Consider the following 25871-nt stretch of genomic DNA (forward strand, 5'->3'; position numbering starts at 1 on the left):
GAAAATTTAGTCTCAAGCAAACTTCCTTCAAGAACATACCACGCCACTGCCTAGCACTAACAAACACCTACTTAGAGAGGATCACACACAAAGAATGCAGGGCAGACCATATTAATGTGAGTTACACTCAAATTCACAAGAACCGCAACTGTTGTGTAGAGTTTCTTAGCCTAAAAATGAACTGAGGGTCTAAAGAAACAGCTTTTTTTGGTTATGGTTTGTCCTCCAGCAGAATTCACGGTGTTGGAACTGCAGAGTTTTTATCAGGAGAAACTTGCAACATTTCCTGTAACACATTTCCGTAACACATGAAGAGCTTCAAACACAATTAATGCTCTACCACGAGTTCACGTATCTCTACTGGCTATTTCCCTTGGCGCATGCACCCTTTCCAGTCCTTTCTGCACTTCAGTTTAGTCCTAAATAGAGATACCTGCAAAGGATTTATTATAAGTGAGTCCAATTATGCATATATTTATTTTCAAACAAGGGCGTTGATTAGGGGCTTCATTAGCCCTGTAGGTACACAAAAAGCAGAACTTAATCCAATTCCATGGAACGTATTATGCATTTTTACCAGTAATTACACAATTACCTGGTGCATTTTCCATGATATAAACTAAAATGCAGTGAGTGCCTGTATTACTGCTCAGCTGTGCAAAATAACTGCAAAAGATTTTAGTTTTCATTTTCAAAGTCACCTTAACAAGAACCACCCAGGAAATCCAATAAGGAGTTTCTCATCATCATTACATAGCACACTTTCTGGAATAAGTTAAATAGATGAAAGAATAATGATGGTTCTGCTTTTGAGAGACAACGATGTAACATCATCCTTGTGAGGAGCGCAGGTACTAAGATGATAAGTATTACAATATTTGTTAAAAAACTCTAAGTGTTGCAAACAATCTTTTAGGGAAAGGATGGGTCATTTCCACTTCCATTCTGTTCATGTTTTACCGATGCCTGGGCTTTGACAGCTAACTGATTTTAAGTGTCCTGAAAGCATTTTACAAATCTGAGTAATTTAGGTTGTAGGCTAGGATTTAATTTCTTAAAATTCATCTTTTGAATTTTGCTTAAAAATTTTAAGCAGGTAAAGAGAGGTGTATTCAAACACTCCCCAAATATTTCATGAAATCCAGACAGTTAAGTGGTCAACAAATGTGTCCATTTAAAATTAAAAAAAAAAAAAAAAGAGAAAAACATAAAGCTTAAATGGTTTAAATAGAGATGACAACAAAGTACTATTTAAGCTGAAGGTTGAGTAGATGGTTTAGGACAATTTAGGCAGGCATAATTCACAACAACATGAGTAAGTTTTCCATTGTAAAATTCAAGTTAAACTTCAGCAAGAACTTTCAAATGACAAGATCGCTGAAGACTGTGGAACTCAACAAATTAACTAAAATTGAAAACCCAACTTTCCAGACACCCAGAAGTGCTAGACTAAACAAACTACAAGGTACCAGCCAACTCTTTGCTAGTACAATTGCTAGAAACAATAAAGAAATCCTCCTCTGCATTGTCAGGAAGTATATTTCCTCACCAATTTTAGCTGTTTCCCAGATAATGGCTCACAGCTAAATTAGCTTTTAACTGTAAAGGGTAAGAACATTTCTCACCTAAAGGAATCAGGTAAAGAGACTCAATCAAATAATAATCAAGCAGATGCTTCTTCATTCATTCCTTAGCAGGAGATAACCACATAAGGAGAGAAAAAACTTCCTTGATAGGTGACATGATTCAGAAAACCAACCTAATCTTGTCAGCAAGACAAGAAAATGGAAATAAAAAAAAAAATGCTGCAAGGATTTATATGAGGCTCTAAAACTTCAGGAAGAAAATTAAACTGGGAATTATTTTTGAATGGTAATAAATAAAATGTAAAAATAAGGGGATAAAGTTACATATTCAGGAGGATTTTCAGAATGTCATTAAAAATCAATAAGCATCAAAGTAACTCAGACAACATTAAAAATCATCATCTTCATATTTCATCATCTGAATTTTGTAACAAGGTGCTGGAGAATATGCCAAAATGTCTGTTACTAGTGTATCAGAACAATTACTGCTGTGATTCTTCTACCGAAAAATTACAACTGTGGTATTTATAACACAGAGACTAAATATAAGCAAGCCTCCAAGCAAAAATACATTATTCAGATGATAAATGTCTTTCACTACATTTTTTTGTCATTTATTCTAATAACAGTTGCCCTATTTTCAGAAACTTTATATCATTCAGCCTTAACAAGTCTTTTCCAGAGGGAGAAAGACTATTAAATCCATTTTCCAATCATAACTCGTTGGAGAAAATTCTGGCTCCTTAAGTGAACATAATTCTTCAGTATGTGAAGATTTTTTCTTTCAAACTCATGGTATTTATGCTAGGAAACTGAGCATATTTTCCCAATGTAAATAATAATTAAGCCAATGTTTCATTCCTATTTTGAAAAAAAAAGTGAATAAATGGGTGTCAAACTATAAACAGCAAAAAAACTCTATCAGTTAAAAAACCCTGTGAACATGATAAGCATGTAAAAAGCATATACTGATAACTTGGAAATGCTGCCCCTTCCTTTCATTTCAAAATTTGACTACAGTCAAAGTATCACATTTTCTCCATCTACATACGTCATGGTAATTTAATGCAACTGATGATGGATGGGTGTAATCCCCTCTTTTTGCCAGCTGTCTCTGATTATCCTCATTTAGGCCATCCAGAGCACCCCTGGCCCATGATCAAGTTCTTCAAAATATTTACAGTCAACTAACTCAAGACTGTGATCCGAATCAAATCAAGTATATGTAGATCAAAGACTGAATGGCAGTCTATGAACAGCATGAAGGCTTCACCATGCTCTCCTAATGCAGATCACTAAATATTTGAGGAAGGGGTGGAAAAGTAATTGTGGCTGGAGAGAATCTGGTGCTAGAAAGAACTCCCACAGTAGATCAGCCAAATCATGCAAAGTCTGGAAATTCTGCAAAGTGGTCTTGTTTAACTAAAGCCTCTCTTCTCTAAAATTGATAGTTACAACGCTACACCTCCCTTATGTAATAAAACCCTGCCAACAAGAAACATACTAAAAAATTATTTTTAAAACAACATACACACAAAAAAACCAAAACCACAAAACAACCTTACAGATTGATAGGTAGAGAAAGCACTCAATTATGCTGTAAGACTTCAGTGAAAGAAGACTCCATCAATTACTATAGTAACTGGATGAAGTTCCATGAATTAAAAAGAAACTAATTAGACAAATTAACAAGGAAAAAAAATCTCAAGTCTCACATAATCCATTATGCAACTTTTTCAATGCATTATGCAACAACATGAAACTTCTGCAATGCACCAGTAATCTTCAACTTCTGATGGTATCGTAAAGGTCCACTAGCAGGTCCAGCTGTGATTCCCTGGGGTGGATCAGTTATTCACCTTGGAAGCAGGAGATACGTGTTCAAGTGCTCTCACAGCCGCTGGACAGAGAGAGTGCACTCCTATTTTAGTCTACACTCATCTTCGCTACCTTTGACTTATACCTCTCAATATATATAGAAGTGAGGGAACTGTAATTTTTTTTTCCCCCAAATGAAAACCAGTCAGCAGAAAAGTATCCCATTAGAGGAATCACAAAGAAAATACAGTTTGAGAACGGACTCATCATTGCTGAAGGGGATGAAAGCTAAAAGGTATCTAGAGAAACAAGCATCTTTAAGCATTTGACTAACCAAATGTACAGCAGACTTTGCCACAGGCACCTTGCCTGCATAACTCTCTCTCCAGGTTGTGTCCTTTTGTACTCTGCCCTGGGCAAAGCAGATCAAATTTAAAAAAAAAATTGATACAAACATTATTTAAATGAGCTTGTAGGTAATTTAGTTAATAGGCTATTTTAATCTTGTTTTGCAGTTAGATTTTTAGATATTTTCCAAAAAGGAGATCTATTCTCATTTGTTAGTGTGACACTGCAAGTATACTGAAGTTGACACCAGGATACATTAGATCTGGTCAGTTTTAAAAGTCAGAAGGATTCAATGTGTGTTTACATAGTACCTTAGGTGACTACATATTTATTAATATATCATTTGTTCAGTGTTAATTTTGCATTGTTTTGTCAGAAAAATATAGCATTTAATTGCAGGTTGGTTTGGGAGTGGGTTTTTGTTGTTTTGGTTTTTATTTTTTTAAAATCAGGTAAGTTGCCCAAGAGTCTAGTTCAGTGAAAATACTACACCAAACCTACTTACATTTGGTTTTAAAAAATCTCAGTAGGAACTTCCATGTATTTTTGATGTCTAAACGTCTTTGAAAATTTGTGTACATATCCTTTAAATTCCAAGAGTTAGATCTCATCTTCTCCAATATATTCCACATACATATGTGGAAGAACAGCTTTCTTGCTTTTTTCAACTCCCAGCTGGGTTCTCAACTTTGAATGAATCCTGAATTGACCCATCAATCAGCTCTGTCACACTTAACACATCTGCAAGTCATACAGTCTTGGTTTAGCTGGCTGAAAGTGCAGACAGCTGAAGCAGCACAAAATGCAATGATTAGAAGCCTGAGTTTCTAAGTTAATTTCAGACTGCCACCGTTTTAGCTCTCAGCTGTCAGGATTAGCAAACCAGTATTGTACAGAACCATATGCACAATCACACCAAGCGATAATCTACTCCTGATGGTGGGGCACAACGGACAAAGAGAGAATCAAAGAAAAGGAGAAAAACAGAAAACAAAATGAAAAGGATGAAGATGTTAGCATATGAAAACAGGATGCTATTGCATGTTTGTGTAAACTGTAAAACTACTATAGAAATACCGAGAGAGAGAGAGAGAAATCCCATTTTCAGCTTTTAATATTAATCTTGGGCAAGTCCATTGGTTTCAATCAAGCTACACCACATTGCACCTTCCTGAATAAAATTTGGCCAAGTCTCACCATCCAAATAAACAAAAAATGTACGGAAAAACTTCTGTATCTGGACATTTCTTTATTACAGATCAGAGCCAAACCTAGAGATTAAAATATTGATAAAATTTTTGAGATTTTTTTTAAGCTCAAACTTCTAAATCTGAGCATTAACCTTTAAAACAGAATTCAAGCTTCATTTCTCAGCAAAACACAATCCAAAACTGAGAACTTAATTCCTTAATCCTGACACAGAGAATACTTTCTTAGATTTTCCTTCTTACAAATGTTTCAACACAGCATGAAGTCTTAGCCTGTCCTGCAAGGAAAATGTTTCATAAACTTCTCTTTTCTACAGAACATTGCACTCAAATTTTATTCTAACATCCCTGCACACTGTTTTTAATGTTGTTTCTAAATATTTGCAGTGGTATAAATTAGAAACCTGGGTTTCTCTCTCTCCTCATCCATCTGAAGATTATGTGAAACAACAACCATGAATTTTGCATGCAGTGGTACTGTCAAAACAACCAGAAAAAAAATTTGCTGATTTTCCAACATATTGAGTGTTTATGCACCTGAAAAAATAGATCTTACTAAGAGTGTGCATGACTCTATTGCTTGATACCAGAGACCAGGATTCTCTCATGTGAAACTACAGAGTAAAAAACTTCAGTATCCAAAGACTGAAGGACCAAAACTAGTGGGAACCTTTGAAACCAACAAGTGTTGTAACTCCCAGAAAATGCCAGAATGTTGTTTTCCTATTACAACAGCCACCTGTTGTCACCATCCAGGCAATGAGCTCTCTCTGCCTCCCAAAGTAAAGCACACAATGAAGATGCAAAGAAAGTGTGCCAAGCAGCAGCAGAGAGACACACTAGATGCCATCTAGGGCCCATCAGTTGGATTACACACAACTGGTAAGCAAATGAATCATACAAAATCCCATACAATAGTCTGTCATTAATACAATTAAAGTGAAAGCACTTGGCATCCATCATCAGATCCTTCAATGACTCTCCTTGGCTTAGTGGCAGCCTTGTGCCCTCCTTTGAAGTTCATAATTGAATCTGTAAAAGAATATACAACTATTTGCCCAATGTAAAAAGCAAGTATTTGGCACATCCTGCCAAGCTGTAGCCTATGAATTGCTGGGCAGCACACTCACAACGATCGTTGAAACTGCTTGAAAGCAATCTGGATGAAAAAAATCAGATCTGTGATGACAGCCAGAGCAACATTAACAAAACTCCAAAAATTCAGCAAAGGGAGGTGCTTTGGGGAAGAAGGACAGCAGTTCACCAGCCTATGAAGATGTCTACACATAGATGGCTCAGAATAAGGTTCCTCTTCCTTTGCTACAAAATTCAGCAAGAACATAGTGGGACAGACCTCTCCAAGGTCACCATTGCGCACTACTAAAAGAGCAAACATTTGACAAGTGCTACATTTTCCTACGTTTGGGACCCCTCAATCAGGAACATCTTTCTCCCGAAATATCCACCCCAACAAAAAAAAAATGTAACTGATCAGAAAGAAAAAGAACTGTTTGGCACAAGAAAGTAAAGACAGTGTATGGGCAACCTCTACTCATTTTGGATCAGCTGCTATGTTTAAATGATCTGATCTACAGATGAACAAGTCACTGGTAAGATCAAAGGGAATTATTTCCCTTTCCACAAAACCACCTGAGACATAACCCATCACTGCGAAGCTAATAATGGCAAACCCTATTTCACGGACCCCAGGAAGGAAAGCAAAAGCAGAACCGCAGAAATCTTTGAAATACAGTTATCTTGTCCCAGGTGGCCCCACTACTTGGTTCTTACAGTACAAGAAAAAAAGGGAACTAGCAAATGGTCTTTCCTCTGGCATTCAGTCCCAGTTTCTGGTAATCAGCAGTTTAAAGTTCTCCTAAGCTGGTGATTGCATCTGCTGAATTAGGATCATTGTGCTTAATTACCTAATTCCTTTTTAACCTATTTACACTTATGGCCTCCAGAATATCCCACATCACTAAGTTTTGCACTTGAACTGTATACTTTGTGAAAACAGTTTTTCACTCTTGTTTTTAACTTAGTGATAACTTATTCAAATTCCCTATTTCTGCTATAATGAAATAGTTATGATTTATTCTGTATTCATCTTTTCTTTATTTGTCACAGTATCACATCCTCTGTCTCCTGAATTGCCTCATTTCCAGAACAAATCCTCATCTACACAGCTTCCATTTGAACAGAAACTATTTCCCCACTAGTCAAGAAATGCTGAATAACACAACCTCAAAATATGATCCAGGGTTTACAGTCCTAAAGTTGAAAGCTCAGGAAAGCCCCATCTCAGGGTGCCAGCACTCAGGGCTATCACCAATGGCATTATCTGAGACCATTCCAGATGGTGACTATCACTACCACATGAAAGCTGTGGACAGGTCAGATAACATTTAGTATTCCTTTTTTTTTTTTTTTTTTCTCTTGAAGAAAGAAAAACAATATCCAGAAGGTGCTCTGAAAGGTTTGGGGTTTTTTATATTGTCTCCACATCAGCAGCCACTTAACTCTCACCTCCCCTTAAACATAGGCATACACTTGTGTGAAGCACAAGGAACAGAAGTGCAGGAAGAAATAAATGCCCAAGTAGAGCACAGCACTGAAAAGGAGTGCAAGCTGGACAATGAGCACCCTAGACAGCGGAGAGAAAACCGTCCTAGGGAGAGCTGGAATTTGTTGCAGAAAAAAAGATATTGATAGCCAGCAGCAGCACCTAAAAAAATCAAGAGATTGGCCCAAAAGATGAGATTTAAAAAGAAGCACACATAGGATGATTATTGCCTTCTGGATTATCAAGACTGATAATTTCACAATTTCCAACTCTATCATGCGAGCTAAAATCTTGCCTATTTTATTTTTACCTTTTAAATAAAAATCTAGGATATAGGTGTTTTCTTGGTGTTGAAGCCACAAGATTGCAAGATTATAGCAGAAACATAAAAGTTGACAATAATGATTTGATACTGAATTTTTCTTTTTAATTTCATGCTCTTTTTATTATACTCACAATTCACATGCACATTGCGGATCGCTCATGTTGATAACACATCCATAATCTATCACTTCCAAATGACAGAAACTTTCCTACCATTTGTATTCCTATCCCTACAAATCAAGATACCTAAAATGTAACACATGAAAACTGAGACTTTGTGAAGGAATCCCGCTGCTGACTGCGGGTTGAGTTGCTTTCCCATTCCAAATAAGAAAATGAAAAAGACTTGTTTTTGTTTTTTTTAAATTCTAAAACCATTTCAACACTTGTTGGAAGCTGCTTTAAGGCTTAGAATATTGTCATAAATCTCAATGTGATTCTAGTGCCTTGAAGAAGTTTGGTCATTAGGAAAAGCTGAGCACCTGCCATCTCAAAACAAAGCCTGGGTTTAGATAATTCAAATGGAGTACGACAAGTACTAAAACACAGTTATTAATAGCAAAACCAAAGGAAAATTTACTTAGCATTGTATTTCTTGAAAGCTGAAAAGATTAAATTGATTTGAATATTTGTCACCAGGTAGAAATTTTAAAAAATATTCCCATTAGAATGAAATATAATTACATATCTGCATATATATATATATATATGAACACAAAACACACACCCTTTCTTAACATACAAGAAAAGCCTGCTGGAAAAAAACCTAAATGTTAGCAGGAAAATAATCAGTTACATTATGGGCTAAAAAAAAAAAAAACCAAACTAAAACTAAATCACTCATAATAATTATAAATCAATATTATTTTCCTATATAAAATATATCAGTAGCAAAAATAAACCCACTCTTAGTAATGAGTTATTAAAACCTGCACTATAACCGTAAAGCGTGAACAATACTGTATTACAGTTTGCACAGACCATTTATCAATTCTTTTATTTTTGCTCAAGATACTCTTGCCAGAGTTAATGACATTTTATACTTTTTAATGAATATTCATAATGGAAGTACTATATAAACAGTTATTTGTGCAATCACTGTGAAATAAAAAAAATTGAGACTCAAACATTCAGGTATAGTAGATAACAGAATAACAGTCTTTGGGTTACAGTACTTGAACAAGATTAATCATAATCCCCTAGAATTTTTTAATTTCATATCCATAAAACAGCACTTTCTCTAATCCATAAAATTTGCTATTTGTTGTGTCAAGAAAATGAAAAGTTTTCTTAGTCTAAAAAACCCCACAAATTTAGAAATAAAAGCAGAAACTAAGAGATATTTTTAATGCTGTCCATTCACAATTTATAATTATTATTATTTGCACTCTTACAGCAAGCACTTTATGCTATTACAGTTAAAAAGGTTATGCTACAATAGCTCTGTAATTTCCGTGAGCAATCAGGAGAGTAACAAACTAGAGAAAAGAAGTAGATTCTATAATTTTTCATTGCCAGAAATCTATTTGTTTGCAATCAAGCCAATAAACAAGTTTGTTATTCATATGCGCGCTGTCCTAGCTCCTGAACTGGCCAGCCATGGACCAGAAACCCTTCGTGACAGACCCTCCATCCACCCAGAACAGAAACACGGTTCTCAGCCCAAAAGGTTCACACAACTTTCTGCCTAAACAAATAAACAAAAAATACAACCACCTAAACTTGGTGGTTCATTTACAGTGTCTTACCCATGCTGTAATAAATTACCATGTTTATTCTTACATGATGCCAAGCACAAAGCAGATTACTCCAATTTTATCAAGGGTAAACCTACCTTACATTTATCTAAGGTCAACACATGCAAGTAAGGAATTGGAAGAGAAGGCTCTGATGCTACCTACCTCACAGCAGGTTTTTGTACAGCCATCCCTGCAAGTCAACGGAGAACAGACAGATACAAACAAACATGAAATAATTAATAACTACTGCTAAGTGCCACAGTTAGGAATTTTAGTAGCCTAAGAGTGACCAAGAACTGGTTTTGTAGAGATTACCTTTTTCTAGAAACACTACTCAGAATTTTTATATGACAAGTTGCTCTAAATACCAGACCACTTCTGGAATCATAATTTCTCGACTTTAAGATCAAAAAAATTATTTCAGAACACAAACACTACTTTCGCACCAGACTTTGTCAGATCCTACACTGGATGCTTCATTAAAACCTACATTCTTTGTGTTGAACTACCCAAGACACACAAGTGGTATCAACGTGCACAAGACTGGATTGTACAGGTCTGAGTCATTCACATAAGAATAAACAAAAGTCAAACAAAAAAAACCATTTTGTCAGGTTTTACACATTCACATGCTTTGGTAATAAGTTTCACTGGATGTCTTCCCTTTAATATTTCCACTTGAAAGCTTCTTTTAAGAAGTGCAATCCGTTCTCTCTAGCTTAACTTCTTTTATAGACATACATACATTAACAAGTTTTGTATTTATAGAGAAATTTGGGGGAAGGAGGCAGGGTAAGGTAGCTTTGGGATTCGGGGGTTTTTGGTTGTAATGCATTGGGGCTTGTGAGCTACATCTCATTGTAACCGCTAATGGGAACAGTTAGCTAGCCCACGGCAAATCCCTCACCATGGGTACAGTGCAGACATCCAGTTCTCATAGCCAACTCTTTTCCTCCACAAACCTGCTTCTGTCTGCCACACACCTCATTAATGCATGCGCAGTCTTCAGTGACTTAATATTTTTTCAAGGCAAAAAAGTTTTTGCTGCTTCTGTTATTTTTGCCCAAATTTGGCCAATGTAGGGGCACTGGAGAGAGAGGTGGAAAAAAAAAAAAAAGTCATAGTTCACAAATATTCCATGGAGAGTTACTAAGTTTTTGCACATTTATTTCTTAGGTTTCTCTTCAATGGGTCTTCTCCACTCCAGAGGTAATGGTAGATTTCTGTTATTCTGGGCAATACTGGCTTGCATTTCAAAACCTCTCACTTACTCTTAGTTATGGTTGGGCAATAGAAAAAAATTTTCATGCAATTGCTGGCCAAAGTAAATCAATTCATATATAGCGGACACAGAGCCCTAAACTTTTAGGCAAGATGAAGTGAAACGAACATAATCAAACTACACAAACTATAGATCACTGAAAAACATTTCATCCTCTCTAAAAATGAATGTGGGTTTTTCTTTAAAAGCTTCTTTAAAAGTCTTTAACCTTCTCTTCCAATGTTGTTTTAGAGCAAAGTCCTGTGAATTCCGTGAGGTTTCAGTGGGTACTCCATAGCAGGGTTTTTTTCAATCCATTCCCCTACAATATGAGGGCTATGGAGTTTATTCCAAAAGCAAGAGGCACATTTGATGTTAATGAAGAAAGCCGGCTGGATGGTTACAGAAAAATCTCCTTTCTATGAAACTGGTGAGGATAAGATGAAGGTTTCTGCACTGCTTAACACTATTTTTGGGAGCACGTTCACCTATTCTGTATTCATTCAGAATACTTCTCTCAAAAAAAAAAGATATGGAATTCACTTGTTATTAGAATTTTCACATGAGAAGATTCTCAGATGAGTATGAAACACAGCTTTATGAGTGCTTTTACAGCTCATTGCCACATTAATTTCAAAAGCTATTACAATGTTACAATAAAAACAAGTGGACATAGTTAAATATTTTACCACAACACAATCATTAAGAGGCAGAACAAAGTGGAAGCTTTCTAAAAGATAACTATACAGTCAGTCAAGTCTTATGTTTGAACATACATATCTTCTCTTCAAATAAAGGGAAAGGATGACAGGAACTGAGGGAGATGGATAATATGGGTTACAATCTAAGTTATGAAATTTTCTGCAAATAAGGGAAGTATGTTAAAGTCCCAGAACACAGCAGACTTGCAGAAATTGCATGAACGTTTGTATTGGTGATGATTTGGAATCTATATGAGTCTCAAACAATGTAGCAGTAGCCTCAACAGAACTGGAAACTAAGTTGTTTCTGAGGACAGCATTAAGATGGCTGGCAGCAACTACTGTGTAGATTTGGGCATGAGGGGGTGGAAGGGAGCACTACTTTTATCCTATACATTCATTTAAAACACCAATACATGTAATATCCCTTCTGTCAGCACAATAATGTACTGTTCTGGGACACTCTAGTTCTATTTTGGTACTTACCCAAATAGGTCACAAAAATGATTAAAAGAAATTCTTAAAGCAAGATTTTTTTTCTGGAAAAGGACACAGGTTATCCACATTTTCATGAAATCAAAGGTATAAGAATGCCCACTCATCCACAGGCAATATGAAATTATATTTTTGTTACATTCTTCATACTATAGACCATACCAGGAGAATATATCTTCTTCCTTATGAATTTTCAGACCATAAACTTCCAATCTTTTCAATTTTGCATCAGTATACTTGAGATGCCAGTAGTGCGATCTCATCAAAAACTGTTCTGCATTCTTAGTAGATCATACAAAACTTTATCCATTTCCCACTTGAGCAGAATAGGTGAGAATTTTTTTGTTAATAGGGACAACAGTGGTTCAACCACTTTTGCATGGCTCTTTAGGAGTCCTTGGGAACAGTGTATCTATAAGCCCAACCTCTAATCCCAAGGTAAAGAACAAATCTCCAGAGCAAATGAGTGGCTAATACTCGCCATTAAAATTCTCATCTTATTGTTATCATCACTTAGCTACAGTTCAAATGAAAAGTATCAACTTTCTACGTTTAGCAGAGCATATAATTTATGGATTTAGCTAAAAGCTCAAGATTCACTTTTGGTTTACAGCTGTTGTAATAGGCTTTGTCTTATAAGATAAGCAGATTAAATAATTAAACAAGAATGAGAATGATGTCTTCAACTCTGTTGAGTTGGGCCTTGAAAAAAAGATGCACATTTCTAGAGCTGCAGTTAGACTTTCCTGATTGTCACATGGGAATTTTGGCAACTTCCTCAAGCTGATTTTAGACATCATTATGCTGCTGAATTCCAAACAGAAAACCTTCATACTTTTCTGTATGTTTCAGTATACATTTAAAAAAAAAAAAAAAAAAAAAAAAAAAGAAATCAACATCTTAATTTGGGAGGAAACACATTCACATTTTTCTTCGTTGAATTTTAACAATATGACTGATAGGGTTCCCATTTGGCTCTTGGGAAACTGTCAAAGATACAGATAGAGAGATGGATGGATGGACAGATGTTGAAAGCAAAATCCTCTTTCTAGAAATACACTCTAGCACAAATTTATCAATTGCACCTTTGGTCCAACCAGATCTAGGAGAGACTGCAGGACCTTATCCTGGAATTCATTGGTTTTTCCTCCTTCATTTTACAATAGAAATGTAGCTTTACAGAATGAAATAGTTCCATCTTAGTATTCAGAAGCTTGATATTTCAGTCCACTAACAAAACACAAAACCGAAAATTTTACTGAATCTTACAAATACCGAGCACATCAATATAAAGCAGCCCTTTTTTATTTCTAATCTGTATTCTACAATCACAAATCCAATTATTCAAATTTACCAGTAGCATTTTCCTGAACCCCAAAATTCAAAATGCTTGAGAAGAACAATCCTGAAGTTATTTTTATTCCCCTGTGGATTCTATTCTTTGATTCTATTAAAAAAAAAAACGGAAAACTACTAGTCAGTACCAATAAAAAAATCTAAAGCACTTATAATTTGATGCACAATCTCCTTGACTGTACCTTTATTTCCTATTGATGTTTACAACACTATAAAGATCCTCAACACCACACAAACACAGTTTTCAGTGTTAAACTGGAAAGATTTGACATGAAATCACATTCTTGCTGATGGCTGCTTACTTCTAAAAGAAAATCCTCGTACACATTCATATGTTGAAAAGGAAGTTTACATGTGCATATCATCTTCCCCTCCAGAAATGACATGGCATTTTGCTATTGAATTTAACGACACAGTCTGCCAGACTAATTACAGTTTAAGTATCTATTTTCTATTTTTGTCAGAATCTAATAGCAGGGTTTGGGGTTTTTTTCCATCCTTAGATAGTTTCAGTGACTATGAATGCCTCTAGAGATAATCTAGAGCAATTGTTAGAGACCGATACATGGAACAATTCCTCAGAACAGCGGCTTCATACCAGTGTTTCTTAATCTATAGCATTTTGACTACTTTTAATACAAGTTTCCAGAAAAAGGTGCAAAACGATCCCAATCTCTCTCCAAAAAAGCAATACAAATGTGCAATACTTGCTGGCATTTTTGAGTGTGACAGCTACAAAGTGATTGCTCCCAGTGCAACTTGTCCTGGAACTTCTTGCAGCCCCACTGATGCAGGCAGACTCCTATGTTCTTTAAAAAGTCAACAGGACTCCATAAAGGCTTAAAAAAAATCTACATTTAAGACTAGCATTTTGCAGATATAAAATCTAACATTCTTTATGAATTTGTATTTTTGTATGGTTTTGAAACCTGTTTGCAATCACAAAATTGGATGAATGGTAGGCATCTATCTTTTTAATATACTCTTTTAATGGGTTTATAGGAAATGTAAATATTTATAGTAAATTCAAGATTCAGGTGGACTCAACTGAAGTTATCAACATTTATAATCTGGGTAAACTGCTCCTTTCTCCTCAGTTGGCACATAATATATCATCCATCTATAAAACAGTCTTTCCAAAAAGACAAGAATGATAGGATTGGAGGAGATCTCATGAGGTCTTCTAGTCCATCACTCAGCCCTAAAGCAGCAATAACCGTATATGCATCTTTTCTGTCAGATATTTGTCTTACTTGATCTCACAGATGGATAATGGAGATTCCACAAATATACTAGACAATTTGTCCCACTGCTTCATTGTGAGACCCCACCTGGAGTACTGCATCCAGCTCTGGTGGCCCCAGTACAAGAAGAAGATCAAGCTGTTGGAGAGAGTCCAGAGGAGGCCACGAAGCTTATCAGAGGGATGCAGCACCTCTCCTATGAAGACAGGCTGAGAGAGTTGGGGTTGTTCAGCCTGGAGAAAAGGGGAGATCTAATTGCAGCTTACCAGTACCTGAAGGAAGCCTACAGGAAAGATGGTGAGGGACTGTTCATCAGGGAGTGTAGTGACAGGACAAGGGGTAATGTGTTCAAGCTAAAGGAGGGTAGATTTAGATTAGATGTTAGAAAGGAATTCTTCACTGTTAGAGTGGTGAGGCACTGGAACAGGTTGCCCAGAGAGGTTGTGGAGGCCCCATCCCTGGAAGTGTTCAAGGCCAGGCTGGATGAGGCTTTGGGCAATGTGGTCTAGTGGAGGGTGTCCCTGCCCGCGTGCCCGCGGCAGGGGGGTTGCAATTAGATGATCTTTCAGGTCCCTTCCAACCCTAACCATTCTATGATTCTATGATTCATTATCCTTAGCATTTGACAGGTTTTCTTAACATCCTTTTAACACTGTCCCATAACCTCCCCTTCTCTTCCTATTCAGTAGGGATATAAGAAACTGGTCTTTTTTGCAGCAGCAGCCTTTTACATACTAAAAGTGCACGTCTTCATGGTTGGGCTAAGGAATCCCAGTTTCTTCAAATCTTCTTTCCTATTCTTTAGACCCATGCTCATTTTTGTGGTTGTTCTTGAATTGCTCTACAATTGCTATTCTTTTCTTGAAACACAGCACGTAGTACTGTACTAACCAGCTAATACCTTACAAATGCCAAATATTACCTCATGTACCTCAAAGACTTCATTTCTCCTAAATATGCTAATGTGCCTGTTTCTCTGCAGCAAGTTCCTGCTCCGTTTGATTAAAATTGAGAACTTGCAAATCTTACCAGATCTTTCACATCTCCACTGAATTCCAAAACCTATTTATAATCAACTTCGCAACGTAAATAGGTAACTAAACAACGTAAAAAGGCTCAGGAGGTGGCCAGGGAAATCAGCAAAGATATGTAAGAATCAGGATTCAAGATCCTGTTTTGCCCCAGCTGTACAGGGCCATGAGCGGGCTTTCCTGCTTCTGTTCCTCCATTTCCTTCCCCGTGCCATAACCAAATCAATTCTTACCTGTGCAACTTAAGCAGCTCCCTCTTTCCTTTGATACCACAGTCAGCAATAACGTCCTCAATTCTCCAAGTTTGTCGAAAGCTCTCCACACACTCAATTTCACCCTCATCCCACCCTGTAACTTCTTCCCGCCCCCCAGACACCTCCTTCATTCTGTTTTTAGCAATTGCCTTTGTCCTCTAGTCCAACTTTCACCTTGCCTATCCTAATCAACAACCTTGTAGAAGCAGGATGGATTTTAATCATCTTTAAAAATGCAAAGCTTATTTTTCATTTCATGAGAATAACTTTTCAACTTCAGCAACGCTGAAAATTGTACTGAACGCATTCAGTCCTCTGTTAATTTGGATGACATAAAAATGGCATTATTATTGCAAAGGGAATCACAAGGGTATGATTCTTCAAAAGTTTGGGGTTTTTTTACGATGCAGACCTGAACATATATGTTACAGTGTATTACAGAAATGAAAGGAACGTGCTATGCCTATGGCTTTCTCTTCTCATATCAGATACACAACTAATTGTTCAAGGCGATTAACAGTGGATTAAGTTTTCCCTCACCTGCTTAAATCCTCTCATCCACTGAGGTTGTAAACATTACTTATTTAAGAAGCATTAAAAGATGTTAGTGGAAGTATTTTGTTTTATAATTGATTCTTTTTTTTTTTCCCAAAGGAAAAGTAGAAAGGGAAGATGCAATTATTAGCAGAGGAAATTGAAAGTGTGTTTTTAACAAGTCAAAATAGTGGGAAGAACTTAAACCAGACATAGATGCATTAAAGTGGGATGATTTCCACGCAGTATTCAACCCTTTTCTTATTTTTGCACAAACATATATCAGGCTGCCAATTATTCTTAAACAGTAACACCACAGCATACCATATGATCCAGAGAAATCTTTTTTAATTATAACATTGGCAAATATAAAGGGGAGGGGATTGTTGGGGGTTTTTTTAAAAGAAATATGTATCCCTGATTGATACTTCATTTTGTTCTAGCATTTTCCTGGGAAAAAAATTTTTTTTTTTTCTTCACTCAGACCTTGGAATCAGGCAGTAGAAAAGAAAATACCCAAAGCAGCAACTCAGTCTGAAAATTACACTTATAATTAAGTTTTAGGGTTTCATTTTCAATGGTGCCATTATCTCAGTACTCTTGTTTTGAAAAATGTAATACTGCCTCTGTATTTTTTCCAAAAGAATCACAACATTCCTGCAGTCTCTATAAACTTGCCTTAACTGTTGCTATAAAGCTAAATTTTGGAGAAGTGAACTGGGAATTAACACCGTTACACAAATTGTGGGGTCAGGCTCTGCCTTTCATTCTCCTAATCACAGAATGTTTGGGTGTGAAGGGACCTTAAAGCTCATCTAGTTCCAACCCCCTGCCATGGGCAGGGACACCCTCCACTAGACCACATTGCCCAAAGCCCCGTCCAACCTGGCCTCGAACACTTCCAGGGAGTGGAAATCCACAGCTTCTCTGGGCAACTTGGTCCAGTGCCTCACCACCCTCACAGTGAAGAATTTCTTCCTAATATCTAATCTAAATCTACCCTCCTTCAGCTTAAAGCCACTACCCCTTGTCCTGTCACTCCATGCCCTTGTAAACAGTCCCCCTCCGGCTTTCCTGTAGGCCCCTTTAGGTACTGGGAGGCTGCTATAAGGTCTCCCCAGAGCCTTCTCTTCCCCAGGCAATACATTTCACAATAATGAGCAATACATTTCATCTGCAAGTCTCGCCGGAGGTCCCACTCAGCATTAACAAAAGCAAAAGAATTTGGCCTGTTACTGTGAGCAGCTTCCCACACTCACCTGCTACATTAAAAATAGTTACTACCCAAGATCTCGCTATACCATTCTCCCACATACGGAGGCCTAAGTAGTAATAACTGCATGCCACTTGCAGTAGCAACAAGAGTACTCGATACAAACAGTATCTACCTAGTACATAAGTACCATATCACACCACAGTGCATGCATATGCATTATATCTATCTGTGGACACATATCAGCAATGTGATGCTTTAAGGTCTTATATCTACCAGATTTTTAAAATAAGTAATCAAATAAATAAAACAAAACAGCTTTTGAATTTTAAGATTGAATGAGGAAAGCAAGAGAATATGAAATTAGAAAGGAAGTTTACAGGGGGTTTACTGTTACCTTCACTAAACACAGGAAAACAACATGCCAACCATAAACATAGTTAACAAAAATATCTGCACTTTGTCTCTACGTGCTCCTTGTATCTGAAACATCAAACCTCTGTCAGGTAACAACCCAGTTTGGAAAGTCAATTTTTACTTGCATTCAGGAGAGATTCAGAACAGACAGAAACACTCTACAAATAACTTTTGCTATGAATACATTGCCTTAAGTGACAATTTGCAAAATTATTTACATACAATACAATGTATACAAACTAACAAGATATACTCCTTTGATTATAAATCAATAAAAGATCTTTGTAGAGCAGATCTGCAGATTGTTTCTCCCATTCTGTAAACAAATGATGACTCCTCAGCAATCTTTCAATTACTCACAATTATTTTAAAGCACTCTGAATAATCATACTGAAAAAAATACACTTGATGACTGATAAATAAAACATTAGATGATACAGAAAGCACACAAGTCTGCATTTTGTTACCATTATAGTATATGTATTGAACAATAAAAATAAGACAGTATTTGTGTTTTCAAGAACAGTTTGAAGAAATTGTTTCCAGGTGAACAATTTCCTTTTTCATTTATTTCTACAATATTGCACTTACAGACAATTTGCAATAGATTTCTAATAATTTACACAGAAATTTTGCCACACTGCAAGAAAATTGAGGAGCAGTAGCCTAACTGCTAACAAAGGTGCTGTCGCTGTGTAAGAACTGTTTCTAAAAGGAGTTTGTGAAAAGAAACTGATAAGGAAATTATTTAACTCCTCAAAACCACAGGCGACAAAGTATTTTATCATTTTGCATATTGCTAGGGATTGGGGTTTTTAATTAAAAGTGTGTGTAATAAATCAGTAACAACACATGACTAACTACAATAAAAATAGATTCCACTTTGTACAGACTGTGGGATTTTGGTTGGAAATCACACTGAGGCTTCACAATCTCTGAGCACCATTAGAAGATAAAATTAATCAAGGACTACATTAGCTATCTTTTTACTATAAATAACAATTAAAACATATCATGTGTTACAGTTTCACAAAAAAAGATTAACTCTGTTGAATATACCAAAGCCATTAGACTAAGCCCTTGAAGGAAATAAGCTCTCTCAGCTAGGAGCCTTTTTCTTCATACCCAGAGACCACCAAACTGGGACAATGCTTGGGAACAGAACTGCATCCATTTTACAGCTTGCATTCCTGTTCCGTTTGTTTCCAGTCAAGATGAGGATTGATCCCTAAACCAGAAGTACTCTAAAGGTACTGCTGTGTAACAGCGTTACCTCCCAAGCTAACAGCACTGAACTTAGCACCAATTCCTGCTCCTTAAACTCTGCCATGACTCCAGGTACAAGACTCCCACCATGCAAAAGCCATTTCTGACTTACCACGTGCAGGGCTCTAGACATCAGACAGGCTGAGACTGCCAGAGCACATTTACACACTTTATTGTTTGACACACCAAGAAAACGCCACCAGTACAGAGAAATCACGAAGACTGAAGGAGCTGTGCCTTTACCATCATTGTGGCAAGAAAGCCACATTGCCTCATTGACCCACAGAGGCCCTCTCAGAAACAGCGAGAGTAAGAGAGGACTGAGGAAGAGAATGCGCCACGGTAAGTATTACATGGAGTACAGAAGTCTCCCTCCCCTACTTAAAGCAAACACAAGAGCTGCTGAACTAGTTAGCTGTAGTAAGTTGAGGTGGGAACCAGGCCACAAACTTAACGAGCACTAGCACTGATGGGGATCTGCAGCTCTGCAGACAGGTACTGCACCAGTGTGGGTAGGGCTCTGCCAGTCAGGGCTGCAGAGGGAACCACGGACAGTTCTCCCCTGATCAGCACACAAGAAACACTCTCTTCTCTGGTCCACTCAACCACAGCAACAGCCTTTATTTCTGTGCACAGCCCTGGAGGAACAAAACTTAAAGCCAGACAGCACAAAGCAATCCTGCACATTGCACCTTCTGAAAGCTGACTCCTCTGACTCCCCGCACAGCGGCCGTCACACACCCAGAGACGATGCACACTGACAAAGTGAGACCAGCACGTAGGCTAGCCAGGTATGAGCAAGACTGCTACCGACTGCAGACTACCGCACTGATGTGAAACACTGAGGACTAGGTCTTCCACAGAATCAGTGATCACAAACAACAGATGGAAACAGGATTCACACCGAATTGTCTCTCTAAGGAAAGGAACTGGGCAGCCACTCTGTGCTGTGAAGACAGACCTTCTTCTCCTCCAGCATCGGAAACTGGAAAAGCAGTAATAGAAATTAGGATTCATAAAAGGTATCCAGAGAGCAACAGGAAAAACTATCCCTGCCACAAGAAGAAAGGTGATGCCAGAGATAACCTCACACTGTGTAGCAACCTGCCACCTGATTGCAAAATGGACCACGTCAACAGATGATGGGAACAGACTCTATGAACACCGGGCTGGCCACAAGTGCATCTCATCAACCCGCAGCAGCTGAGACTTGTCTCTTTCAAGCTCTGTCAACGTTGTGCAGCTCGTTGTGCTAACACAGAGCCATTTCAGGAGCCAGTGAAGCCTCTGCAAACCTATGCAGTGTGTTCAGAGGAATGTGAACGCACAGTCAGACACTTGTGTATGCACGAGAGACTTCTCCCTGCCCCAGACAGACTGATTTCCAGGGCAAGGCAGGAACCACCATTCACAAACAGAATCTTGGTATGAGATCAAGATCACTTGATCACACCCACACTTACACCTTGCGTGAGCCTGCAAACCCTGTGTCAGGGGAGGGGCCAGGCAGGAAAGAGGGTCCCCACTGATCTAACAGTGTAAGGAGCCCCCCACCAACTGACCCCTTTCATACTTGCTGGGGAAACACTGCCCAGCCGCAGCTGTGAGATCGCACTGTGCTCAGAGACAAGGGTGCACCGCGTACCCCCACAGACGACAATAACCCTACAGATTACCCGCTCCACGTCTGAGCACAAGAAACTGTGACACCACAGCACGAAGCAGAGACTGGGATCCGGCAGGAGACAGACCCAGCCGTGCAAGTGCCAGACCTCGGCGGATTCCTCTGCGGTCTGGGAGTAGCGGGGGCCAGGGACCTGCAGACCCGCCCCAGCGCCCGAGCAGGATCCCCACGGAGCAGCCCACAGGTGCTCGCTCCCAGCACTGCCCCACCGCCGAGGAGCAGGGGGACGAAGGGGAGCCTGAGAAAGCAGATGTCGGAGGCAGGAGGATGTGGAGAGAGGGGGTACCGAGAGAAAAGGGAGGGAGCCAGAGGGCAGGGTGCTTGCCGCGGCGGGACGCGCGTACACACATACACACGGACAAACACACACCGCTCCATCCCCGAGCGCCCTGGTGCCCGGGCACCCCGCCGCCGCCGCATCGCCCGGCACCGGAGCGAGCGAACCTGTTTCCCCATGCACCGAGAAACCGGCTCCGACCCTCAGCACAGGCGGGCGGGCGGGCGGGCGGGCAGGCAGGCGGCCCCCCGCACCCCCTCTCCAGCTGCCTTCCCCGCGGGACGCGTCGCACCCTCCCGCGGCCGGAGCCGCGCTGCGGCAGCCGTACCGTGGGCAGCAGCGGCTCCATCTGCGCCCCTTGGTCCTGGGTCTCCATGCGGCGGCGGGGCCGCGGCGGCGCCCTCCCCGCCGCCCGCCCGCCGGGGCGCGCTGCCCGGGCGCTGCGGGAGCCGCTGGGCTGCGCCGGGCTCCGCGCTCCGCCGCGCTCCCTCCGCGGATCAGGTGGCGCGGAGGCAGGAAGCTCGCGCCAGTCACATGGCTCCGCGCTCGGCCGGCCCCAGCGCGGGGGGAGGCAGGAGCCGGATCCACCTGCGGGATGCGGTCGGATCCTGCCGCCAGCGCCCGGCGGGGCGGTAAAGGCAGGCGGACCTCGGCCCTGCACAGCTGCGCCTGGAAACCGGCGCCCGAGCACGCCGGTGCCATCGGTTCCCTCCACACAGCACCTTTCCTCCGGCCGGTTCTGCCCGGTCCCCGCGGCCCAAAGGGAGCGCGCTCGACGTCCGAGGAGGAAGGAGCGGGGGCCGGAGGGACCGGACCCCAAATACAGACCCCCGAGTGCCACTATTGCCAACACCATGACCCGGCTCGGGAGTTACCACTTCACGCCAGACTTTGGCCACAGTCTCCCCAAAACTGTTGCTTCAGCGCAATCTTGAGCCAAAGCTCATTTTGACCCGATGCACATCAGAAGAGCACTGAAAAACAGCGATCCTCTGCTCGGTCCTGCCAGGCTTTGACCCTTTGACACGGTACCTTCAAAACAGAGGTTTGTCCCATTCTCTACTAAAATCACCCAATCACCCCCTTCTACCTGCAAGTCATAAACACACACCTGTATCCTTCTGGATACAGTTAACAGGAGCCTTATCCCCTTCTTCACCCAATTTTATCATTCAAACATGCTACACATTTAGCTTCTCCTAGTCTACCTGCCTCTGCACCTCAGCGGTTACATTCAGCGATGCCAAAACCCCAACAAGCTACACAAATGGTTGTCAAAGCCTAAATTTGGCTATCCAAGTGAGCATAAGGACAACTGAGCCCCCACAATACTTGTACTATTAAGGACACAAATACAATGCTGCCTACCAAGACAGCTGAGCCAGAGAATTTCTTATATTCATTCCTTCCCAGCACATCTCCCAAAAACTATGCCCATCCAAGCCTGTGTGCGTAAGAATCAAAATGACCAGAAACTGACCAGGAAAAACAAGCTAACAAGTAAACCTCCATCTCTCTGTTAACATGGATTTCCTTGCCAAAGCAGCAGGCAGTTCCCTGCATTTTGGATATCCTTTGCAGTCTAAAAGTAGATCAATAAATAGTTTTGCTAAATCTGATTTAATTTCCTCTGCCATGAGGTATGTTCTTCAAGGCTCCTAAAGATCTTCCAGGTTGATTTATTTCTACATCAGCCAAGTGAGACACAGAGCTGGGGAGGTAGTATAAAGGAAAGGGGAGTCAAAGCTAGTCCTTACAAAGAAGGGGGCTATTTTTCTGAGTCACAACTGTGAATTTGGCCTTTGTACAAAGTGATACATACATGTAACACTGTACAGAATGACAGACAACACTGTGGTCCAGATTCTGGGACAGAAGCCAGATGCATATTTTTATAACATGATTACTGATCTACAGTAATTAACATAAGAGGCCATTCAGGTCACTAGAGGTAAGGCTGTGTCAGCATTTGCACAGTAAAACCCTATCTGCAAGAGCTTATAATTAAGCTATAAAAGTCATGATGCAGCTGAGAATGTGTTTTAAAGTGACTTTTCTTCTTTAAAGAAAAAAGACTTAAAGTGAATATACTACTTGTGAAACTGTGAAGACCAAAACCCTTCAGTCCACAGGCAGCTATTTCAATATAAATTAGTATAAGCATCCTTAGATTTCTCTGTCAAAATATCTCAAGCTTGTCCCACAGCATTTTTTTAATAAGATGCTTAAATACATAAAGCTTAATGGCATTAACACATCTTTCACTCCCCAAAAGATTCCCCCAAAACACACTCATTCTCACATACACACACCCCCCCCCAAAAGCAGACTAAGAACAAATTAAATTTTATGAAGACCACGAGGAAGTGTATCACCTTATTGTGTACATAATGCTATTCCCCAACGTTTCCAGTGAAAAACAGGATCAAGACCATGAGCACTGTTCACACAAGCTACAAATGAGTTAGTGAATGGGCCAAGAAAAGAGTTAGGATCAGTCACGTAATTGTTTTTGCAAAGGTTGTCAGTGTGCTTTACAGTCAGGAGTTCACCATTACTGAATAATAGATGAAATATAGAAAAACTCTGTTAAATAACAAGCCTCCCCAAAACCTTCTGTATCATCCTTCTCCACTCACACAAAAATATCACAGACCTCCATAGCTACAAAGCCATAAATTAATAGCCAAAGTGCAAGTCATTCTTTCGACAGCTGTGACAAACATGCTTCAATACGAAGATCCAAAATGTTGAATCCAAAAGGTCCAAAGCCAAAGGCTTTCCACATACAAAAGTGGAAGGACATAGAGAACTGACCTGAAAGGTTTATTTTTAATCAAACAGAACTAAAATACCAATTGTTTTAGAACATCCTAGCAGTATATCACACCAAAGAGAGAATGAAGAGAAAGTAATATATTTATCCTCTAATTGCTTTGTAATTGAATTCTGGTTTCCCTTTCTTCAAGTTGGCTTCTGTCACTACTGCATCTGATGTGAGCCATACTCCCAGACATGTCCAGAAATTTCTCTTTTGCACTATTACTCTATTACAGTAGTAATGCCACTTCTCATCCCAAAAGAATTAGCTTTAAAATCATGAGATTGAGCAGGCTTTAGTGTCAAGTTTGGACTTTTAGTACACAACTAGGTGATACTTTCAAGCTTTTGTACATGAAGGCTAAAGAAAAAATAAGAGGAGGTTCTCAAGTCATCAGTAATTTGAGAAACCTGAACACAAGAAGAGCAGGTGTTGTGAAATCACAACATGCAAACACACTGAAGTTTTAAGATTTTAAGAATACCTAGGATATGCTAATGAAATAAATACTTTTGTGACATATTTATGTCAGACTCTAATTTTGTCTTTATATATTTTTAGTGCACTACATAAATGAAATAGCAAGGGCTTCTACATTTAGTTTTACAATGAGAAATTCCTATAGCAAACTTCGATGGGGAAATATTTTTCTTGTTCAATGATGTTGTGAGTTTAGGTCAGAAACTGACCTGATCCCTGTTTTCAAACCCCCCTGAACAGGGTTTCATTCCTTAAAATCTGTTCACAAGCAGTATGTATTATATATACAGGGAAATACATCCAGAGGGTTCAGCCTATTCTCAAAGTACTTTGGAGGCATAGCATAGATTTTGGAGGCATATGACATATACCTACCTATCTGGGTTTGACATAAAAATGGTCAGGGATGTAAATAAATCCCACTGGCTTGAACATCATTGACATAGCACTGTATATACAAAAATAGGTGTGTGATAAGATGCAGCTCCAAAACAAAGACCTAAAAATCACAGAGGTCAAGCTCATGGGAGGTCTTACAAAGACATATTAAGAGAGGTATTGTAATAAAAACTGTGGTTTTCTACCTGAAGAGTACTCCCTAATTATCAAGAGTGACAAGTCCTTCCTCCACCTAAGTCCCAAGAAGGTATTCTGATAGAAATATGCAATGCTATTTGTATATGTATATTTTTATATATGCATAAAAGCTGTCACAGAAGCCTAGCATCACTTATTCGCCCCGTACCACTCACTTTTTTACTGTCATACCTTTCTGTCAGTTTTCATTTTGTGATCAAAGTATAGCTTTATTTAAACCATTTCTCTGAATACAATTCCTGTTGCAGGAAGATGTCCTGGGTGTACTGGCTTTTCTCCCAGTTTAGGCATAAAACAATGTCACTCTGCCAAGATGGAGGGAGGGGAATTGCTACTAAGCAAGGGTGAACTCTTGATTTCTACATAGTTGTTAGTTATAAAATTGAACATGAGAACTACTTATGTTAAAATGTCCCCATAGTAGAAAGATGCTTGAAACCTAATTCACTGATTTACATCTATGTCCAATAATCTCATCATGTGCTTAATTCCAAAACAACCTGTATTCTGTCAGATCTAACAAGGTTGCCAGTAGATTTTAGCAGCATAGTGAAGAATTTCACACAATATTAAAAAACAGAAAGGACTAGGGTTAGATCAGTTTGCCCTTTCTTGATTCCTGCCTAAACTCAAGCTTCAAGTGCACTAGTAAAT

General features: G+C 39.2%; 1 protein-coding gene across 2 annotated transcripts in view; it reads right to left on the reverse strand.

Moving 5' to 3' along the window:
* SLC4A10 (solute carrier family 4 member 10) overlaps nucleotides 1–25871 on the reverse strand; it is a 192495-nt gene that overhangs the window by 141440 nt on the left and 25184 nt on the right. Inside the window, exon 1 of one of the 2 annotated variants that reach the window (XM_075756817.1) lies at nucleotides 21648–21881. The exons of the other annotated variant lie outside the window; for it this stretch is intronic. Within the exon in view, the coding sequence (XP_075612932.1) occupies nucleotides 21648–21695 (48 nt within the window). The 5' untranslated portion in view covers nucleotides 21696–21881. Of the gene's footprint in view, nucleotides 1–21647; nucleotides 21882–25871 lie in introns of those variants that run through there. 2 annotated transcript variants of the gene reach the window in all.

This window comes from Balearica regulorum, chromosome 6 (genome assembly GCF_011004875.1).
Source record: "Balearica regulorum gibbericeps isolate bBalReg1 chromosome 6, bBalReg1.pri, whole genome shotgun sequence".
In the NCBI taxonomy this organism is placed as follows: Eukaryota; Metazoa; Chordata; class Aves; order Gruiformes; family Gruidae; genus Balearica; species Balearica regulorum.